Source organism: Tenrec ecaudatus, chromosome 10, assembly GCF_050624435.1.
Source record: "Tenrec ecaudatus isolate mTenEca1 chromosome 10, mTenEca1.hap1, whole genome shotgun sequence".
In the NCBI taxonomy this organism is placed as follows: domain Eukaryota; kingdom Metazoa; phylum Chordata; class Mammalia; order Afrosoricida; family Tenrecidae; genus Tenrec; species Tenrec ecaudatus.
In genome coordinates, this window is record NC_134539.1 from 58,011,874 (window position 1) to 58,031,573 (window position 19,700).

Sequence of the window (19,700 nt, forward strand, 5' to 3'; positions counted from 1 at the left end):
AATAATATTTTTCAGTAAACTGTATAAACAAGCATTCTAGTAAAACAAAGTTTGCCATGATTGGTTTGTTTACATTACTGGGGGGCGGGGGCACAACTAGGGCATTATTTCAAGGTTGGGCACACCTTAACTCACCTTGAGAGAACTGGTTAGCTAGGCCAGAAATCTTCTCCATCTCGCTGTCTGGCTTCTGGTCTCGTGAGAAGGAGGAGGACTTTTCAGACACGTCACAGTCTGATAGCGCCCTAGAGGCTGAAGGCTCCGGAGATTCTGGTAGAATATGCTGGTAGGTGATGACGTCTTCTGCAGGCCTAATTGTTGAGAACGTAAAGATCAGTGATTTCCCGTGCCCAAATCCCAAATCAGGGTAGCGACTTAAAATTACTTGCCTTTTAGAATTCCTCCATATTTGCAATTTCAGTCCTTTTTTTTTTTTTTTTTTTTAGTTTCCCAAAATCAGTTAGTGAGGAACTTCGGAAAACGGAAGGGGGGCCTAGTGGGTTTGGCTTTGAATCAAAGAGGACAGGACACAAGAGGACTAGGCCTCTTCCACCAACTGCCTTCGAGGACATACCCACAAAAGAGGTCAGAGGCCAGTGCCTAGTTGGGAGGGCATTTCAGGGCATCCCCTCCTCTGGGCCGCAGTGCCAGCCCTCAGCATAGGGCTCATGATGATCCTTACAGGCGGCTCACTACAGGCTCCCCACTGCCTCCCCGGTGGACCCACATCAGTCTGCTTCCAAAGCCCCAAAGCAGTGTGGAAGGCACCTCCCAGTCCCTGCAGTGGCCTTAAGGGTTTGACAATCTCATGCCCCTCTTGGTCCCCAAGCAGGTCTCAGGATCATTACCCTGGCAATCCTCTGGTTATTAACCTGTATTTCTCAAGGACCACCTAAGCCATGAGGAAAAACCACCTGAAGTCTGTGAAAAGTCCACGTGGACCTCCATTATAGATAAGCGCCTTAATTTAAGCTCTGTTTTGCCTCCCACTTTTTCCTATTACTTCTTGTCACTGGCCACAGTCTCATTATTCATGAGCTCAGACAAGAGCAAAGACTCCGAAGCTGCAGTGCATTCATTAACAGGTAAACACCAGATGCAGCTTCACCTGGACAGTGTGATGGATGCGCCGGCTGGCTGCTGGCTTGCAGAAGTGCAGAAGGGCCAAGGGCACCCATTTAATTAGCTTAGGCATGACCCATGTTGAATGGGAAGCCTATAGCTGGAAAAGGCAGAACACAAGAAAAATACATAAATCTGTCAGAAACGGAAAGGGGTGGCATGCAGGTTGAGGAGGGCTAAAAGGGGGCCCCCTGCCACCTCCAACACATTCGCCGCAGAAACCACAGGAGGGCCCCAGAATGGCAACTCTGATCATGCGCAGCCCCAGCTGAGCCACCTCCCAGGACTCCCCTCTTCCAATAGAATCGAGGTGGAGCTCCGAGGATGACTCAGTGAAGTCCTACACGCCTCTCTAGCTAGGACTCGGGGCCACTGAGTCCATTCCAACTGCACACCCAGAGTCCTCGGGTCTCCAAAGCATGGGCACCCCAAGCACAGATGTTCTTCCAACATCCCTTGTCCCCTCGGGCCCTCAACCTTCAGATCTCAGCTAAGACAGTTCTCCCTTTGGGAAGCCTTTCCTGCCCTCTCTAGCCTTCCAATTAGATGCGAACTCTTTTTATAGGGATGAAAGTAGAGGCCTGAACCAGAGGGGAACCTGAAAGGACTGCCATGGAGAGGAGCACTGTAACCTTCTTGTAACCTTTGAGAAGCCTCGGCTAAAGGCCCTCTAGTGAACGCAGCTTTTGATCTCGCCTGGCCTGTCGCCTCCATGTTATCAATCAACTCTTAACATTCGGTACCCCAGACTGGCTCTATTTCTTCATAGTGGCCCCCAGGAGAAAAGGCTCCAGCTCCTAACACAAGGAAAATACCCAAGAGCACTAACAGCATTCCGAACCTCGGGCAAGTAAACAGAAGAGGGCAAGACCTTGACATTTCCAGCTGGCCACAGAAGCAAGCTGAGAGAGCAAACGATTCACTTGGTCCAAGCACACTTTCTGAACCCCACTCAACCCCAGCACCCGGTGCTCAAGCAGGCAACGGTCATTTGAGACTTGTTGCACACAAAGGCAATAAGAGCACACTTTTAAGAATCCCAGACACACCCCTCAGGGGCAAGTACACAGGCCTGGAGGCAGGGTGGGCAGTCATTTATGCAAATACCTAGGGCAGTGGCTGACACACAGCAAGGCCCAGTTCATGCTTTCTCCGGTCTTCTCTTAGGGGGTTCTGAAGTGAACGGGAGGAAAAGGCAGGAATATGACACCACCACGTGGCTCAACTGCAGTGCAACTACTGGCCAAGTGCTTCCAGCGAGGATGGTGGTGTAGGGGAAGCAAGGAAGGTCACCTCTGTGCAAACTGGCCTTGAAGGCTCATTCTCGCTCCAGAGGCTGGGGAGAATGCTCAGCTGGTGCACGGAGCATGATGGAAAGGAAGGGGCAGCTAGCTTCAAGGCCGCAGAAGGGTCTGAACAAGCTGGGCTTGACTAAGTCTAGGAGTTATCCCACAGAAGCTAACAGAAGACGACTGTCATCCGGACCAAATCACCTGGCAGATGAGTAACCTGGCCTGGATACGGGATGCTGCTGCACACACGAGCGAGAATCCGCTCTGGGTTTTGGCTGGCCATTGCCAATTCCATAGGTGTCAGGGCATTACTTCTAAGAATGGGAGGGAGCCAGGATACTCGAACAGCTGGTAGGCAAAGCAAATCCCCCATGCCCCAGTCTTCTTAACAAATGCTACACACTCACCTGTCCACCAGCTCATTCTGGGTGCACACGTCCACCTCCGTGGATTTTCCTGGGAGCAGAGGCAATCCCGAGAAGAGAAGAGAAGAGAAGAAACACACACATTTTTTTTTAAATCCTCCCTAACAATTTCTTGCTCGTACATTTCTTTACTCTTTCTCACAACCTCGGCTATTTCAAGGAGAATGGACCAAGGATACGCTGTGACTGCAGACTCCCTCCTCGGGCCCAGGCACTCACTGGGGAAGAGACAGCGGTGTGTCCAGAACGCAGAGTCGCAAAGCCAGTGCGGGCCAGCGCTCCTTTTCCCTTCTCTCCAACTCTGACAGGAGCGGAGCACATGCTCGTTGTAGGAAACGGACGCTGGGATCAGGAAGAGAGCACCATCCACACAGCCGCTGGGTGTCACGCTGGTGCTTTTGCAAGGCGTTTGCGCCCCGTCGATGGATGCAGCACTGACTTTAGGCTCACAACTCTGCTATCAGCATTCCTCTTGCCACATTTGCTTTAGAAGACTCACTTGCAACGCCTGCATTAATATTCCATGGTAGACGTGTGTATGGTTTTTAGTCAGCTCCCTATTTGACATTTACGCTATCTCCCAAATTCCTCTTTTATAAATAAATCAAATAAACATCTTTGTGCATGCAGCTTTATCTACATTTGAATTATTTCCTCAGCAAAGACTCCCAGTGGTGGGATTACTGGGGAAGGAGTCAGTCGGTGCAGTTGAAAAAGCACTGTCTACAGCAAGGGGGAATAAGTAAAGGAAATGACAAAAACAAAACAAAACAAAGCCCACAGTGTGGTTGGGCCAGAAAGGAAGAGAAATGTCTGCTGGCTTCCTGCACGCCATCATTTGCCATCTGAAAGGAAGCACATGAGGCCAGGATTTCAGAGAGACTAACAACCTGATTTTGAAAATACTTCAGAACTCTGGAGATTGCAGACTGGGATGAACTCTTTGAAGCAGCTAACGCATGACTGAAGGGAAAAAAACAAAACCCAAACCTTCTATAGCTGTACTTGAAAATGAGACTATAATTAAACTGCACCCACACATACAATTTTTCAAAACGGCTCCTAAAAGGAAAAGTTCTCCAGCCCCCCAGCACGGAGGATCGGGTCACTGGAGACGGCGGGCTTGCTTTCGGTCCTGTGGCCCCATCCACAAACTTGGCACACAGCGTCTAGACTTCCTCTCCACCCAACCAGGTGGGCCACCGGGGCTGAAAGTCCCCAGCTGGGCAGGGAGCGGACTGAGTCAGACAGCCCTGACCTGACCGGCCAGCCAGGCCTTACACACCCACTCTGCAGCCCAGGGAGCGCGCCGTTGGACAGCGAAAGCTCCGCACGGTTCATGTTTCCATACTCTCCGCACTCGCCCAGTCCGGACTCACGTCCACGCTCCTGCACGTCATAGGAACCAAGGGAGATGGCTGTTCTTCTGTCTAGGTCAGTCACAAATCTATGCCCTGATCCTTCCAGGTCATGGCACGCGAGGAGAGATTGATAAGACTCAATCATAGCCGATGCCCCTTCATATTTCTCTTCAAGAGGGGGGGGGGCAGGGTGCTCAACTGGGTCCAATTCCGAGACCCTCAGGAAGGAGCCAGGAGACTGGCACACAGAAAGAGTAACAGCGTGGGCCTTTTTCCTCTCGCACATGCACTGGAGTTGATGGAAGGGCTTTGGCCCAATAGCCACACACTGCCATCAAGTTAATTCTGACTTCTAACCACCCTACAGGACTGGTGCCCCACAGGTTCCTGAAAGGGTGTATCTTCATAAGCTACACAGCCTTGTTCTCCGGCAGAGTGGCTGATGGGTATAAACCACCTACCCTGCCCAACCTAGAAGCAGCCCAACCCTTAACCCGCTGTGACAACGGGGCACCTGCCCTAGCCCAGCCTCCTGCGGGTCCGTACACGGACAAACAGCACCGTGGTGTGCTCTTCACACTGGTCATTGTTTCCTAGGAGCCGATCAGGACCAGCCCAGGGCAGGGAACCCTTCTTGGCTTCAGGCAGGTTTTATGCTTAATGTTTGGGTCTCCTGTCCACACACAGACACATCTTAAGACCACCCAAAGCCCCCTCCTTGATTCCTAACAAAATCCCTGACCACAGAAATAAGGGCCTTAATGCCACCAGCTGCCTGGGGGTCCCAGTCTTCCAAAAAGAGACCTCTGGGGCTCTTACAATAACCCAGAAACACTTGTCTTCCTGCCACTCCCCCTCCACAGCAGAGCTCTCTGAAACCACACGGCAGATTCGATGGTGGGGGCCACAGGGAGAGTATTATAGCGGATGCATGGGGACTTCTTGGTGGAAAACTGCCTTCACACAGGTGACAGCGGACCATCAGCCGGACGATTCCCACAGCTCAGAATGCGGGTCATGAGATCACTGTTCCCAGCTCCCATGTAAGGCTGTGGATACCTAAAAGCCACGTGGCAAAGTGGGGTTTTTATCTTTGTAAACATCAAGCATCCATGGGGCTAGGCATCGGGCTGTCAGCGGCAAGGCAGCCATTCAACACCACCAGCCACCCAGCGTGAGAAAGATGAGGCTTTCGCTCGACTCACAGTCTCAGAAACCCACAGGGACAGCTCTACTTTGCCCTCCAAGGTCGCTGTGAGTGGGGGTCAGTCGAGTGTGAGAGGAGCAGGTGGTGGTGGTGTGTGGGAAACAGAAAGGTTATTCCCCAGGTTGTCCCCCCATATTATATGCCAGACCCAAGGTGCTGCATGCTAACATAACGCAAGGCCAATGACCATACACTTGGAGGTCAAAGGTTATCTCTCTGAGGGTTATCAGTCATCTAGAGCAATCAGACCCTGTAATCTGTCCCACCCTAAGTAGGGACCACTCCCTTCCGATAAGGAAAATGGATCCTACCCCTGAAATAAAGCCCAAAGACACCTAAGGCTAAGTCAACTCAGGGACGACCAAGGTTAGGCTTCCATCTTGACTCTAGAGCCCTCCCATCTTGTCACTTGTATGCCCCAGTGCCTCCCCTTTCTACTGCGTGTACACCCCTGGCTCATCCCCTTCCTGTGGCACGTATCCCCTTCCTGTGGCACTGTAAAAGCCCTGCCTGTTACCTATGTGGTTACCTGTAATTAGGGGGTCTTGCATGTCCCCTGAATGCATATGAGCCTTGGTTGGAAATATATTCTCTCTGCACGGACCTGGCTGCTGAGGTCACGGCCGTTCTGGGGGTGAGCAATTGCGTGCTTTATCTTGTCTGATGTCTCTTTAATTTTGCCCCTCAATTACACAACCGTCCCTTGGACCCATGGGATTGTGGGACATTTTAGAGGCGGCAGCAACTGAGCCGTACCTGATGGCAGGAAAAAACTGCTTTATGACTGGAAGCAACCGGGAGGTTGTGCGGAGAGCAGATTCCAGATTCCTCAGCTGAGCTGACAGCCTGGCTCACCTTGTCATCCATAACCTGCACACTCCATACTGGCTAATAAAATATAGTTTCCCAACAACTATGAATCCTCTTCTATGAAAGTTTGAGTCTGACACCTCTTCCTCCTGGAAGCCTTCCCTTCAGAGCTCAGCCCCGCTCCCCTCTTCCTTCATCCAAACCCCTAAAAGCTCATACACTAAGAGCCAGACACAGTCAGAGGGCATTTAAGCAAAGCAGGCTCTCGATCTTGCCTAAAGTTCACATCACAGTAGCCGGCACTGCTGCCATCAAATCCTGACTGGGCGCTTTCCTAGGTGGGGAAGCAAGGATAAGACAAGGCCCAGCATCTTCTAGGATCATGTGTTCTGCAAACATAAAGTGAAGAAAGAATGGCTGTCATGCCGAGTTCCTACTGCTTGCCAGCAGGACCCCACCGGCTTCAAACACCCTCTCTCCATCCTTACAAACAAGTCAACACTCTGAGCCCGGGGTGGGCCCTAAGTGAGCCACAGAGCTGGGACTTGAACCCATGTTAGCCCGGCTCCTGTATGTCTCTTCGTTACACTCCTGCATGTCACAGGCAAGACAGAAACAACCCAGAAGAGTACAGACGAGGAAGCGACATGCTCCTAGTTGGTATGATGGATAAAAGTTCTGTTGGTGGCGAGGAAGTAAAAGCTTCCAGAGAAGGGCCTAGCCTGAACAGTCACAGAAGTGGAAAAATGCAAGGCCCAGCTCACACAAGAGCTGGACTAGAGCACCCAACAGGTAGGAGCGTGGGAAGCAAGGTATCATGGTAGTAATATCTTCAGGTTCTGGAATCAAAATGCCCAGTAGCGTCCAGGCTCTGCTACTTCCTCCGTGTCCTTGTGCAAATGACCTGGCCTCACTGTTCTTCCTCTGCCTATGGGGAACACAGCTCATACATCCTCCAAGGCTGTCCAATGCCTGGCACATAGTCAGCACTACAAAAAGAACAACTTCTTTTGTTTTGTTATCATCTTCATGGAGAACACAGTGGCCCAGAAAGGGCAGGCTTTGGAAGACCTTGAGTAGAAATCCAGTTTTCTCCCACTCTCCCCAGCACTTTCTAGTGCAAACCTTTACAAAGCAGTTGGAAGTAGTGCTGGGGACCCTCAAGTAATTCAGGTCTCAGGGTTGTGGGGGCGGATGGTTTGTGGGGTCCATACTCACTCATCCCTGCCATTGAAGCGAGGCTGGCTCTGAGTGACACGATAGGACAGGGCAGATCTGTTCTTGTGAATTTCCAAGACTCTGTCTTCCTCCCAAGGAGCAGTTGGTGGTTTTGAACTGCTGGCCTTTTGGATTACAACACAATACATAACCACATGTCATCAGGGTTCCTGTCTGGCCCATCAGTTCTTGGCTAATTGTTTCTATGTATCTTCAATTGTCTTTACTCTTCTTTCCTCCGGACAGGGAGAGACCAATAGTCACACCTTAGAGGGAACTGCTTGCAAGCTTTTATGAGATTACTCATCAAAAAAAAAAAAAAGATCTAGGACATCCTCTTGAGGGACATGGGCTGCTAATTGCCCTTGGTCCTGGCACCAAGGCCCAGCACCTCCTTCCCTCAAGGCGTTCGGTGTGTCTGAGACATTTTCATAGCTTTGCCCCCTGGATGCTCCACCACATCTGGATGGATTTTCAGTGGAGGGAAATGTCCACGTACAAATACCCTGTGTCTACACTACCGATGTTTGTGGGTACGCTCCCAGCCTCCATGTCTGCCCTGCTCCGACACAGAGCTCACCGCTATTCAAGGGCTGTGCATGAGGCAGGACTGAGTCCTGTGGCCTCAGCGGTACCCTCCGCCCAGGGGCTTCCCTGCCTCCTCCATGGTTTGCCACACTCCTCCAATGTCTTCCCCTTCACCCACATTAGCAGTGTGGGCCCCCTGGCGAGTCATCTACCCTCCTTCCCACTCCTACCCTGATAACCATCCAAGAACGGTTCCCTCGTGTGAAAACTGTTGACAATTGTTTCTTTGTCATCCGTCTGGTCTGGAAATGAACTCATCCTCTGGGCTCCATTTTCAGCCAAACAGCAGGAAGGACCATCAGGGCACAATAGCACGCTGAGGTGTGCACACAGTAGGTTTACCGAGCATTTGACCTCACATTTCCCCAAGAGGGGTTAGAAACAAAGGCGGCCTGGAAACCCAGAACAAAGGGATCGGGATTGCGCTTTCAGTGACATGAAACAAAAAGTGCAGATGGTAAGACACCACTGCACACTAGAAAGTGACAAAAGAAAGCAAGCAGGGCCTTGAGGTTTCTCTCTGTCGGCAAAGGAGAGCCAAGGGGAGGGGTCTCAGCCACGGCCTTCTGTTGGTGGGTCTGAAGCCTGACCCACGTGGTGAGCACACCAAGGGGTGGGTGGTCTTTGGACCTTCTTCTCCGGAGCCTAACAAAGCTTCCTCCAACACACCTGATGGCAAACCACTGCCCTCTGGGCTGCGCCTCGCACAGGGGCGTGGTGGGGACTTCCAGACTTTGGGACTCTAGGTCTAAACTCTCGCCCCAGGAACATGCACACACAGCACCGCGCAGGGCTCCAGGCCCCGGGCCTGGGAAAATTGGAGAGAACCCAGCTCTTGCCCCTTACAAGTATCAAGAACCCACACAAATTATTCCCTTTCTTAGATTCCACTCATTAAATAACATTAAACAAATAGCAAGGGCATGCACAGGATTCCAAATACACTGTATTGTGGAAAGTCCCCAACTGGGAACAACGGACTCTCCACTCACTGGAGAATGATTAGGTGATGAAGAATCAGATGGAAGAACGGTCTGAAGCCACTGTGGCTTCTGGTCTGTACTCTTGTCTTCTCTACATAAGTCAACAACGGGAGAGGTTGTCAGCGGTCCCTTTCCATTTCAGGATACACAAACCTAAATGAAACAACATGTGGAAGTATAAACTCCAGGATGTCTGTGTGCTGCTGATGGAATTACAGGAGTGTTTTCTTATTCCACCACAAACATATGCCCCTTGATATTAGGAACAATTTTTTTTCAAAACGCTATTTAAATTTTAAAAGACTTTTAGAACTGCGATACAACTGCTCAAGCGCAAAAGTCCTTTGCAATAAAGCTCCCTTCACAATTCAGGAGCCAAGCCCCATGGACAGCACCCATGCAGGACCCTCCCCTGTCTTACACCTTCTTCTCCTATAAAAAGCACGAGAGGGAGGAGGTTGCTGGGCTTTCTCTACCTTTTGTAGAAGGAAATAAAGTTCTGTGTTCGTGTTGTCTGCTAAGTCTGAGATGTTTCTAACACCAGACTCCACAGGAAACATGAAGCAGTCTCTCCTCGGGCTTGTCAAGGTAAGTAACTGAAAAATAAATCAAGGTGGCGCGGCAGGGTGAGGGAGGGAGGGCGGCTGGTGCCAGAGGCATTTTCTCTCAGCCTCCGACTTCCGGGGACCCAGGTTGAGGACTCCTAGGAAGAAGAGAGACAGATGGAAAATGCCTGGGGCCTGGAAGCTACAGATCTATCTGGAGGGCTGAGTTATTCTGTCGCCAATACAATGAAAACTAGCTCATGTGGACGAGCTTAGCTAGAATACAGTACAGTTTTATAAGGCTGGGAGAAGCCAAGTGATCCTATGTGCTAGCCCCCACAGGTCCTGAGGTACAAGGACAATGGGTCTACAATGGGGGTGTCAGTTCTGATAGTAGCCCAAGCTATTAGAGGCCCATTTGAGAAAAAAGAGAAAAACTGGAGAAACCCATTGCCTCGGCCCAGAAGGCCAAGCAGTCCCAAGTTCTGTCCTGGAACTTAACGGAGCATCTGTGCCCCCACGAACCATCTGTGTTACATGTTCCAAGAAAGAACTGAGGTCAATCCTGTTTCTGCCAAGTCAGCTTAACTTGGAGCAATCGACTCTCCTTTGCTAAGGCTCAGTTCCTTCACCTGGAAAGTAGGTTGTTCTGAGGATAAAACTGGTTTGTGGGAAAGGCCCCACCTCACAAGAGCAATCCCCAGTGAGCCCGCGGAGCAGACAGCCAGAGGCCCGCGCACCGACAGGCCAGCAGTTGCGTTAGCTTCCCAGGATGCACAGAGAACACCACAGGGTCAGAACCTTTCAAGCGAGGCCGCCCACACTCCAGCTGTTTATGTAGACAGGCAAGGCGGTATTTCTGAGCCTCGGGTATGTCATCTGTTAAGTGGGGGACTACCTCCTATTTCCCAGGTCACTGTTGTATGATTACCAGGTGAAGTGCATGTAGACCTAGTTGGAAATGGGTTTTGTCCAGAGATCTGTTTTGAAATCCCGCTCTTCCATCCACTTGATAAACAAGAGCGCTTCCTCAAGTCTCCTTGTGTAATCAGAGGAGTCCTACAGTTCACGGAGCCATCATTCTAACTGCAGAACTGGGAGTCAATCGCTCATTCAAGATACAGCACAGGCAGGGCTACTAGCACGGCAGGCTTGTGCATATACCATGACTACAGAAACAAGCACCACATACCTCCTCCCTCACTTCCTAGTGGGGCAGGCAGGAACACAAGTAAGTGAATATGCAATGTACAAGACAGTGAAGCAGAATAGAGAAACGTGAAGCAGACCAAGGGAGAACAGACTGTCTTTGATAGGCAAGGGGGCTCCCTGCGTCACGTAATTGTCAGCTAGCAGCTCATGGACACAATGACTTTGAGAGGAGACCTCAAGGAATGAGGAGTGTGCCAGAGAAAAGACCAAGTGCAAACGCCCTACTAGTGGATGCTGGAGTGTGATCAAGGACGGGTGCGATAGGGGTGGGAGATGAGGGCAAAGAGGTAGCATGGGTTTGAAGGCACGGGGTTTGTAAGGTTTTATATGGATGCAGGCTTCTAATCTGTGTGCAAAGGGTCGCCTGGGTTGTTGAGTGGAGCAGGAGCAGGGTCTGACCCACATGTAACCAGCTCCCTCGGAAAGGGCCTGCAGTGAGACAAGGGCGGAGGCACGGAGGACAGTCAGGACGACAGTCCCATCATCTGAGCAAGAGGATGGGACACTTAGGTCCGAGGTGGCCTGGAGGCAGTGGAAGTCGGATGAAAAGTGGAGTGTCACTGCTGTCATGAAGCACCATCGAGCCAGTTCCAACACTTTTGTGACGACCAGATGCACAACAGAACGAAACACTGCCCTGCCAGGGCTGCCATGCTCACAATTATCCCTGTGCCTGAGCCCACTGTTGCAGCCACTGGGTCGATCCATCTCTAGCCACACAGTGGAAGCAATGCACACACCCAGCACCAAATCCTGGGTTTTAAATCCCAACCCCGTGAGCGGCAACCAGAGCTACTCAGCGAGACGTGGCTCTGGACTGGAACAAGAACCAGACAAGATCAACCTGGAACATCTCTTTGGGGCCAGAAAATACAGAAGTGCTCAAAATAAGATGGAGACATGTCCCAAGGCTCTGTCACTTCTCAAAGATGGGACAACCTGCGCATTATGAAAATAAAGAACAATCGGCCACGATAGCACGTAAGGCTCTCCAGTCCACACTGATAACAGCCAAGAAGCAACCGTGGAAGTAAAGGGCGTGACGGTGTGCTAGTGCTAGAAGTAGATGCCACCTGAGGAGTGGAGGAATGGTGGCCCGGGCAAAAAATGGCCACATGCACATCGTCATGGGAGCAGCTGCCTCGGGTCAACGGGGTATGTAGTTACAGATGCCCCGCAATTTACACTAATTACATACTTCCCCACTAATTACCTACTCATCACAAAGGGAAACAGCGCCGTTCAGAACGGAGAAACCACAGTGACGTCACCGTAGCCAGTGATCATAGTTACTGTCACCAAGATGAGACAATGGTGTACGGTGTACCGTGTGCCTCTCTCATGACACAACTACAGCACGGTGCCTCTGCCAGACAACATATCTGAATCTAATTAGAGGAAAACAACAGATAATCTCAAATGAGGGCCTGATCTCTTTATATATGGCAATGCCACGGAAGACAAGGAAAGGGTGAGGAACTGTCCCAGGCCAAACAAGGCCCAAGCCTAAACCACATGGAATGTAGGGACCAGATTCTGCATCCTATCAGAAATATAATTCATAAAAGATACTAGTAAAACAATTGGGGCAATTTGCACACAGACTGGGTAGAAGGTACATTAAATAATTCTATTTCCTGATTATGATCAGTGTACTGTGGTTATGTAAGAAAATGTCCTTGATCTAAGGAACGATATGCTGAAGTATCTAAGTGAGCCAAGGACATGTTAGTATCAATCCATTCTCATAGGGAAGATTGTGTGTGTGTGTGTGTGTGTGTGTGAGAGAGAGAGAGAGAGAGAGAGAGAGAGAGAGAGAGAGAGCGCCAATCATTCAAAGTACTAACACCTGATGAAGTTGAGTAAAAGGCACAGGGAAGTTCTCTGTTGCAGTTTCAAAAGGTCACACTTGTTCTGTTTTCAAACATGTCACGCTGTTCACAAAGACAATATTCAACATCCTACTCTGGTGTGCAGAAACTGGGGTTTTCAAAGCTCATGCTCGGCCACTGAAGTTGCAACGACTGGTCTCTCCCTGCCACAGGAAATTATCAAAAGACCCATGGAAACACTTAGTCCAACAGCCTAATAGACCACCAAGCATCAGACTCTACAACCCTGAGACCAGAAGAACTAGATGGTGCCCGGCTACCACTAACTACCAGCTTGTCCGAAAAGGATCACGTGAGAAGGTCCTGGATCGAGTGAAGAACAAGGGGGAATGGAACTCCACATCATGAGTGGAGTCTGGGCTGACTGCTCCTATGGAAATTGGTGAGACCGCCCAAGACGGTGATGGCCCTTGCCTTTCACATCGGAAACGGATCGCCGTTTCAGCCTCGAATCATCAACCATCTAAGATCACAAGGGCGGGGTTCACCCCATGACAAAGTTGGGAAAGTTAGAAAAGGGAGAGGCAGGCAGACCGCAGAGCAGCTAGTGGAATGAGGAGATTGCCAAGGCTAAGCTGAGTCAGAAGGCGGATGGATTTTCGAATGTAAGACTATGAGTTGCTCTGTAAACCCCCACCTAATCCACAACAAAACGTTTAAAACTTTTCCAGTAATTTAATAACGCGTCATATAGTGCCCGATACACAACAGATGTCCAGCAAATATTTTCTTTCGTCGTTCCCCCGACCCTTGGATATGTTTGAACAAATAAAAGTTTGTTTTTGTTTTAACTTGATTGCCAACATTTAAAACTCCTCAGTAGTGACTCAAAAGAAAAACAACAACCCAGCATGCCATCTTTTCTCGACTAGTCTAAAGAAACCAGTAACACTGTAGATCCGGGCAGTGCAGACTACAAATCACACAGCGCCAGTGGCTAGAAGAGGCAGCAGTGGTGTGGCTCTGCCATCACCTCCTCGGGGGGAAGACCCAGGAACCAGTTCTTCTTTTGCCCCACCACCAAGCCCCGGATCTAGGACTGATGGTGTTCCACTCACCGTTGAGACACAGCTTTTCCAGTTTCTCCAGCAGTTCAGCACATCGATTCAGTTGCTCCCAGAAACCCTCCGCCAAAGAGTAGTCCACGTCGCTGGCCTGGAGCAACTCCCCAAACGCCTTCATCATGGTGCGCATGTGTTGCCGATAGGTGACACAGATGCCGTGGCTGTCCTTAATCTGCTGTCGTTGAAGGGAGAGCTCCCTGGCTTGGGACTGAACCAATGAGTCGTATCTGATAAAGAGGGAAAAGAAAATGTGTGCACCATTTCAGCACTGAATGCTTGTGACCTTAACACTAATTGGAAAAGTGACAGAGGGCAATTTTTTTTAAAATCCTGCAGCGGTACAAGCATATATGCCTTCAGAAAAATGGAGAGTGCACAAGGTCACTGTCTATTATTATTATTATTATTATTATTATTTCAAAATAGCCAACAACTGCTGGAACAAAGGTTCTTCTACAATATTTTTAACCTTATAAAAGCCCCCAATTAAAATATGGATTGGCAAAGACTCGAGAGAAAGATTGGTTTCCACACACTCTTCAAATACACTATTCTAAATTGTAGAAACATATGCCCCATGGGCCAGGGACCTACCACAAATTCTCAGAAAGTACAAAACAGAAACTGTGAGACAGAATAACAAGAACAGGACTCTCCTCCCGGCTGAAAGGTTGGGGGATAATCATAGCCTGAGCTCCCATGTACTTGGGGGTCTACAACCCGCCAGGCACAGACTCCGTCAGGTACATTACATGTCAGCAATTCGCCAATCCTCCGACAAACGTAGGCGCCTCCCCTTATGCAGGGGAGGACACTGACTATCAGAGGCCACCATGTCAGCTCACTGGAGAAGAGTCCAGATGCAAGCCCACGTCTGAGTTCAAAGCCCACGATCGATTCAGCAATACCACCTCCTGACCACTATGTGCTGTCGTTTCCCAGGCGACTCCACCCCTGCTAAGGGCAGACACTATAAAGAAAGCAGGTCTCATACAAACTGAGGCCCCGGCTTGACACAGACAACAACCTTTCAGTGGGACATGCCACTCCTTCCCTGGAGTGGTGATCGCCCTTGACACCAAGTACACACATCCAAGTGAGGTGACCCCAGCAGGAAAGAGGGGCCCGTTTAATGGAAGAATAAGAAGCTGGTGCCTACAGTGGGACCAGGAGGACCTGGATCCTCCCTAGCAATGACAGCAACTGAGAGTGACCTCGGACATGTCACAGCAGCCGCTGTGAGGCTCCGTCCTTATCTATAGACAAATGTAAGGGCTCGGCCCTCTCGCTGGTGGGGAGGGTCATACACACCAGACTTTCCTTACAAACAGACTTCATTCAGTTTCACTGTTTAGGAGGTCTTGAAGAATTTGCTTTGGCTCCTGACAATTCAGAATGATGTGTTCGTCTCAAATTAGTGACGAATGAAGGTCAAGTTTACAAATGATCCCATTTTTGCCATAGTTCATGGCACAAAACTATATGTATCTATGCCCATAAAGCATCTCTTCAGGACCTAAGAATTCTTCTCCTTTCGACACAGGCGTATTTCTTGAAGATGACCTTACAGGGTAAATATATAGGAAATATTTATATTCCTGCCCACTCTACCTAGGAATCAGCTCTTTTCAGTTACACAGCCTAGCAGGAACCAATGATGGCGCCTAGGAGCCCACACAGCAGTGCAGCCGCCATGAACACCCTCTCACCACACCAACAAATGGAGCCTGCCCCCCTCTGACAATGTCACAGGACACAGGGAGCCCTGCTTCCCATGGGCACCGCTCTCCTGGGCTTCACATTCTGCCTCTCGGCAGGGGCTTACCCCTATCACCCGCCCTTCCCCTGTACAAGCTCCCCCACCCCTGCTGTACCAAATTCACTGCCAGCTCAGGGGCTCCTAGCTCATGACAGCCGAGGGGAACTGCAGGCTGTCACAGTGGTAGAAGGCAAAGGTGGAATGTACCTGGAGGGTGAGAGATCTCTGAACTTATTCTGCAGGTTGGGGATATCGCTGAATAACTCCAAGTTCTGCCCTTTCTGCAGCTCGTATTCCTGCTCCACCAGCTGCTGTTTGATGTTCTCCAGCATCCCACCATCCACCATGTCCGGGGCCACTGGATGAAGGATTTTCATGTGTTTCACATAACGCACTTGGTGCAAACTTGAGAAGGTCATTTCTTCATCGTCAGTGTTGCCCTTAGACTTGTTCATGCTTTCCTGGGCCCCTTCGGTCCCGCACAAGACGGTGATGACGGCCTCACTGCACTGGGAGTGCTTCCCTGAATGAAGCGGAAACAAGAAATTCTGGTAGCCCCTGAGCTCAGTTTCCAAGTCCTGAATCTTCTGTTTTAAGTATTCTGTATCGGTTTCGGCATCGTTGCTCTCAGACGGATCTGTCTCAATCATGCTGACCTTAACGGAAAGCTGGCTCTTAGAACTCATGCAAGTAGCTACTGAAGTTGTGCCCAGAAAACCTTCAGATGGATTCTCTTTGCATGTTGGCAAGATGGCAAGGTCATCAGGCTGGTATATTTCAGAGTCTAAAAATCAAGTAGATGAATGTCAGCATCTCCCACTCTCCTCCCTCCCAGTAAAGGGGACCCCTGCCACAGCCTTCTGACCACTCTCCCTGCCTCGAGGCTTCCCCTCGGACCCTTCAACGTAGCCTCGCCCTCAGAGCAGCTGTCCTAAAAGGAGAATTTCACCAGGATAGGCGCCCATCTGAACTTGTCAATCACTCCCTAGCTTAAGCATCCCCTCCAAACTTCCTAGCACAGCACCTGAAAGCTCCCATGGTCTACTTCCATGCAAGCGTTCCAGGAACACCTGGCGCCCCCCGTGGAGAATCTCTACTCCACCACAATCCCCGGCACCACCAGACTGTCTCAGGGCTCCATGCTTTCACATGTGGGGGTCTCTCTGTCTAAAATACGTTCAGTCACCCTTGCTACTTGTTGAACTCCTATTCATCCTGAAACACCCCGAACCAATTTCCCTTCCTCTTCCAGGTCATTTCCAAACTATGTCAAACAACCACTCCGCTCTGTGCTTCTGAAGTACCTTACACATATCACCCGAAGACAATATACTCGGTCTTGAATGCAAATGCACCAACTGCAAATGGCTTATGTATTTATCTGCATGACAGTTAGTTTCTCTGAAAGCCCCTCTCCCTGGACTGCAAGATCCTTCACAGCAGGGACTTGCCCTTTCCCCCCACCCCGCATTCTCTGTTCTAGAGCAGTGCCTCGTTCCAATCAGAAGTCAGGGAAGGTCTGTGAAAATCCTGAGGGGCTGAGTGAAGGAATCTTAGAGAAGAGAAATTCTACACATTCATGGTAGGTGAGCGTATCCTCCTGATTTTTATGTTGACTGGTTCCCTCAAGATGTCTCGTTTAACAAGAGGTTTCACCAAGGAATGACTTCCGTAGAGCTAGCTTCAATCTTCAGAGATATACCTACTCTTGTTTGAGAGTCAAAGGGGATACAGCTGAAATACACACATGTATACATACATGTGTGTACATACACATACAAACAAACACACATACACAGGCTTCGAGGGCAAAGAGCACTGACATGACAGCCAGCTTTACCATTTACTGTGTTAGGCCAGTAACTTACTCTCTGGACCTCAGTTTCCCCGGTATGCAAAACGAGGCGAGCAAAGTCCAAGAGAGTTGCGGTAAGGCATGCCGCACAACCTGACTGCAGAGCATTCATAACCACAACCCCAGGCCACATGCTGCCCTGGGAGAAAGCATAGCCCGCTGGGCCCCATCAGCCAGTGACCCTACAGGACAGAGCAGAATTCCTCCAAAGGATTTCTGAGGCCGGATGTCTTAAGAGGAGCAGTCAGTCTCAGCTTTCTCCCCGGGAGCAACTGGGGGGAGTCAGACCTGCTAGCTTTTCCTTTAACAACCCAACACATAAGCCACGAGGGCACCGGGGCTTCTGGTTCAGTGTCAAGAGCGATCAAATACCGCAGCAGCAGCAGAATGCACGAGGGAAAAAAATCTATCTTGAAAACACAACACTTTTTAAATATGGAGGGTGGGCTTTTCTTTCTCACGCATTATTTGCACTTTTATCTTTACATTATTATTTTATCCTTACCACTTACACACACACACACACACACACACACACACACGGTTTCAAACTCTGGCTCTCGGCTTACTAGCTGCCTAACTTCAGGCAGCATATAACCTCCCTGCGCCTGGGGCGCTTCATCTGTAAAATGGGGAGATTAAACAGGTTTGGTGCATAGTGGCAAAGGAGCCCAGAGAGGAAGGGGACATGGCATCTCACTGGCTGAGTGCACTCAGCGTTGGGGCAAAGGCTGCCGCAGCAAGGATGTGGGCAACACTAGATGACCCTAGAGATCTCTCAGCAAAGAATCAGGCAAATGCCCTGCATCGGAAGACGCAGATTCTGGCTCTGAACTCTGCTCCTCCTACCCTTGTGTGTGCTCACAGAGCACAGAGCATGAAATACACCAACACCAATCCCTTTCTGATACGGGTTGTGGCTGGCTCTCGTGGTTAGATTCATGCAGGGAGCACGCACACATCAATCTCAGAATGCGTGGGAGGGCACGCACTGTCCAGAGTCCATGTAAGCATTGAACTGCTAAGTGCAAAGTCAATGGTTCAAACCCACCAGATTAGCCCATGGCTATCAGCAGGAAACTATAGGAGCGGTTCTCAACCTGTGGGTCGCACGACGCTTTCACAGGGTCACCCGATTAACAGTAGCAAAATTACAGTTATGGAGTAGCAATGAAAATAATTTGATGGTTGGGGGTCACAACAACATGAGGAACTGTATGAAAGAGCCTCGGCATTAGGGAGGTTGAGAACCACTGGTCGATAGGACCCGTGCCTGGCCTGGACTAGAAGCACCGCACTGGTGTCATCCTGTCATCCTCACAGTCACCGGTGCACTGTGACAACGGGCCCACTTCACAGGTGAGGAAATCCCGGTTTGGAGATGGGAAGAGCATGCCCAACGTTGAGTGAGTTGGCAGCCAAGCCTGGGTCAAAGCCTGTCTCTAACCCTCCAGAAGCTGTCCCCTGATGTAACCTTCCTACAATTGGGGGTCTCCTGTGTCAAGGGCCCAAGGGCAAGGAGAGAGACTCCTCAGGCTTCAATTTGAAGGCCAATCATGTGTGGGATTCTTCATTCCTCACCCAGTAGTGATGGAGAGAGTTAGTTAATCACTCCTTCAAGAAGCCAAAAGATGTCCCAGGACCATTTATTCAGAACAGGATTAAAAATACTGCAGTTCTGGAGCTTTCCACACTTCAGCTACCAAGTGACTACACCAAATGCTGGCCCACTCCAGAAGCACGTGGTGGTGAGCCACAGGTAAGAGGGACCACCACTCGGCAGATTCCCTAGACTGGTGGGTGAGTGGTGGGTGTGTGCCGGCCATGTGTTCAGGATGCCTGAGAAGAGTGATTTCTTACATGGTGAAGGAGGTCCAAGTCAATGGTGCTTTCTTTTGTTAATGAAGGGGAAAAAGAGAAAGATTGAAAGAAAACCTGCAAGCCTCTGCTCATTCTGGCTGAATGGAACAAGCAGGTTTGTTCTGGTAGCCTTTGTGTTTATTTGTATGCATACACTGCCTCCCGGTTTCAAAAAGAAAGAGGAGGCTACTTGTCTGTATCCTCCCACTCATACCTCGATGCTTTTCCACCTGACAGCTCCTACAAACCTCCAGGCAGGGCTGCAGACCCTCCTCTGACCACTCCTCCTGACAGACAGAGGCACACCCCATGCACACTTCAACAGCAGCCAGCACCCGGCTGCACATGGACTGGCTGTCCCCTCCAGAGCGAGGACTATGCCTTTTCAGGCTGAACCCCATCACCCAGCCTGGGAAAAGTGTTGGACTAGTGGATCGCCCTGCCCACTGGTATGGAGTCAATTCTGTGCAGGGGGTTTCCTATGGAGATGGCAGATCTTTACGGAAG

At 50.1% G+C, this 19,700-nt stretch overlaps 1 protein-coding gene across 2 annotated transcripts in view; it reads right to left on the reverse strand.

Moving 5' to 3' along the window:
• The window catches only part of CDK5RAP2 (CDK5 regulatory subunit associated protein 2), a 206,328-nt gene that overhangs the window by 36,256 nt on the left and 150,372 nt on the right, over positions 1-19,700 (reverse strand). For both annotated transcript variants that reach the window (XM_075560408.1, XM_075560407.1), the window contains 4 exons: positions 15,686-16,262; positions 13,714-13,946; positions 2,822-2,870; positions 136-311 (listed from right to left, as the gene is read on the reverse strand). In XM_075560408.1, coding sequence (XP_075416523.1) covers positions 136-311; positions 2,822-2,870; positions 13,714-13,946; positions 15,686-16,262 — 1,035 coding nt within the window. The remainder of the gene's footprint in view (positions 1-135; positions 312-2,821; positions 2,871-13,713; positions 13,947-15,685; positions 16,263-19,700) is intronic.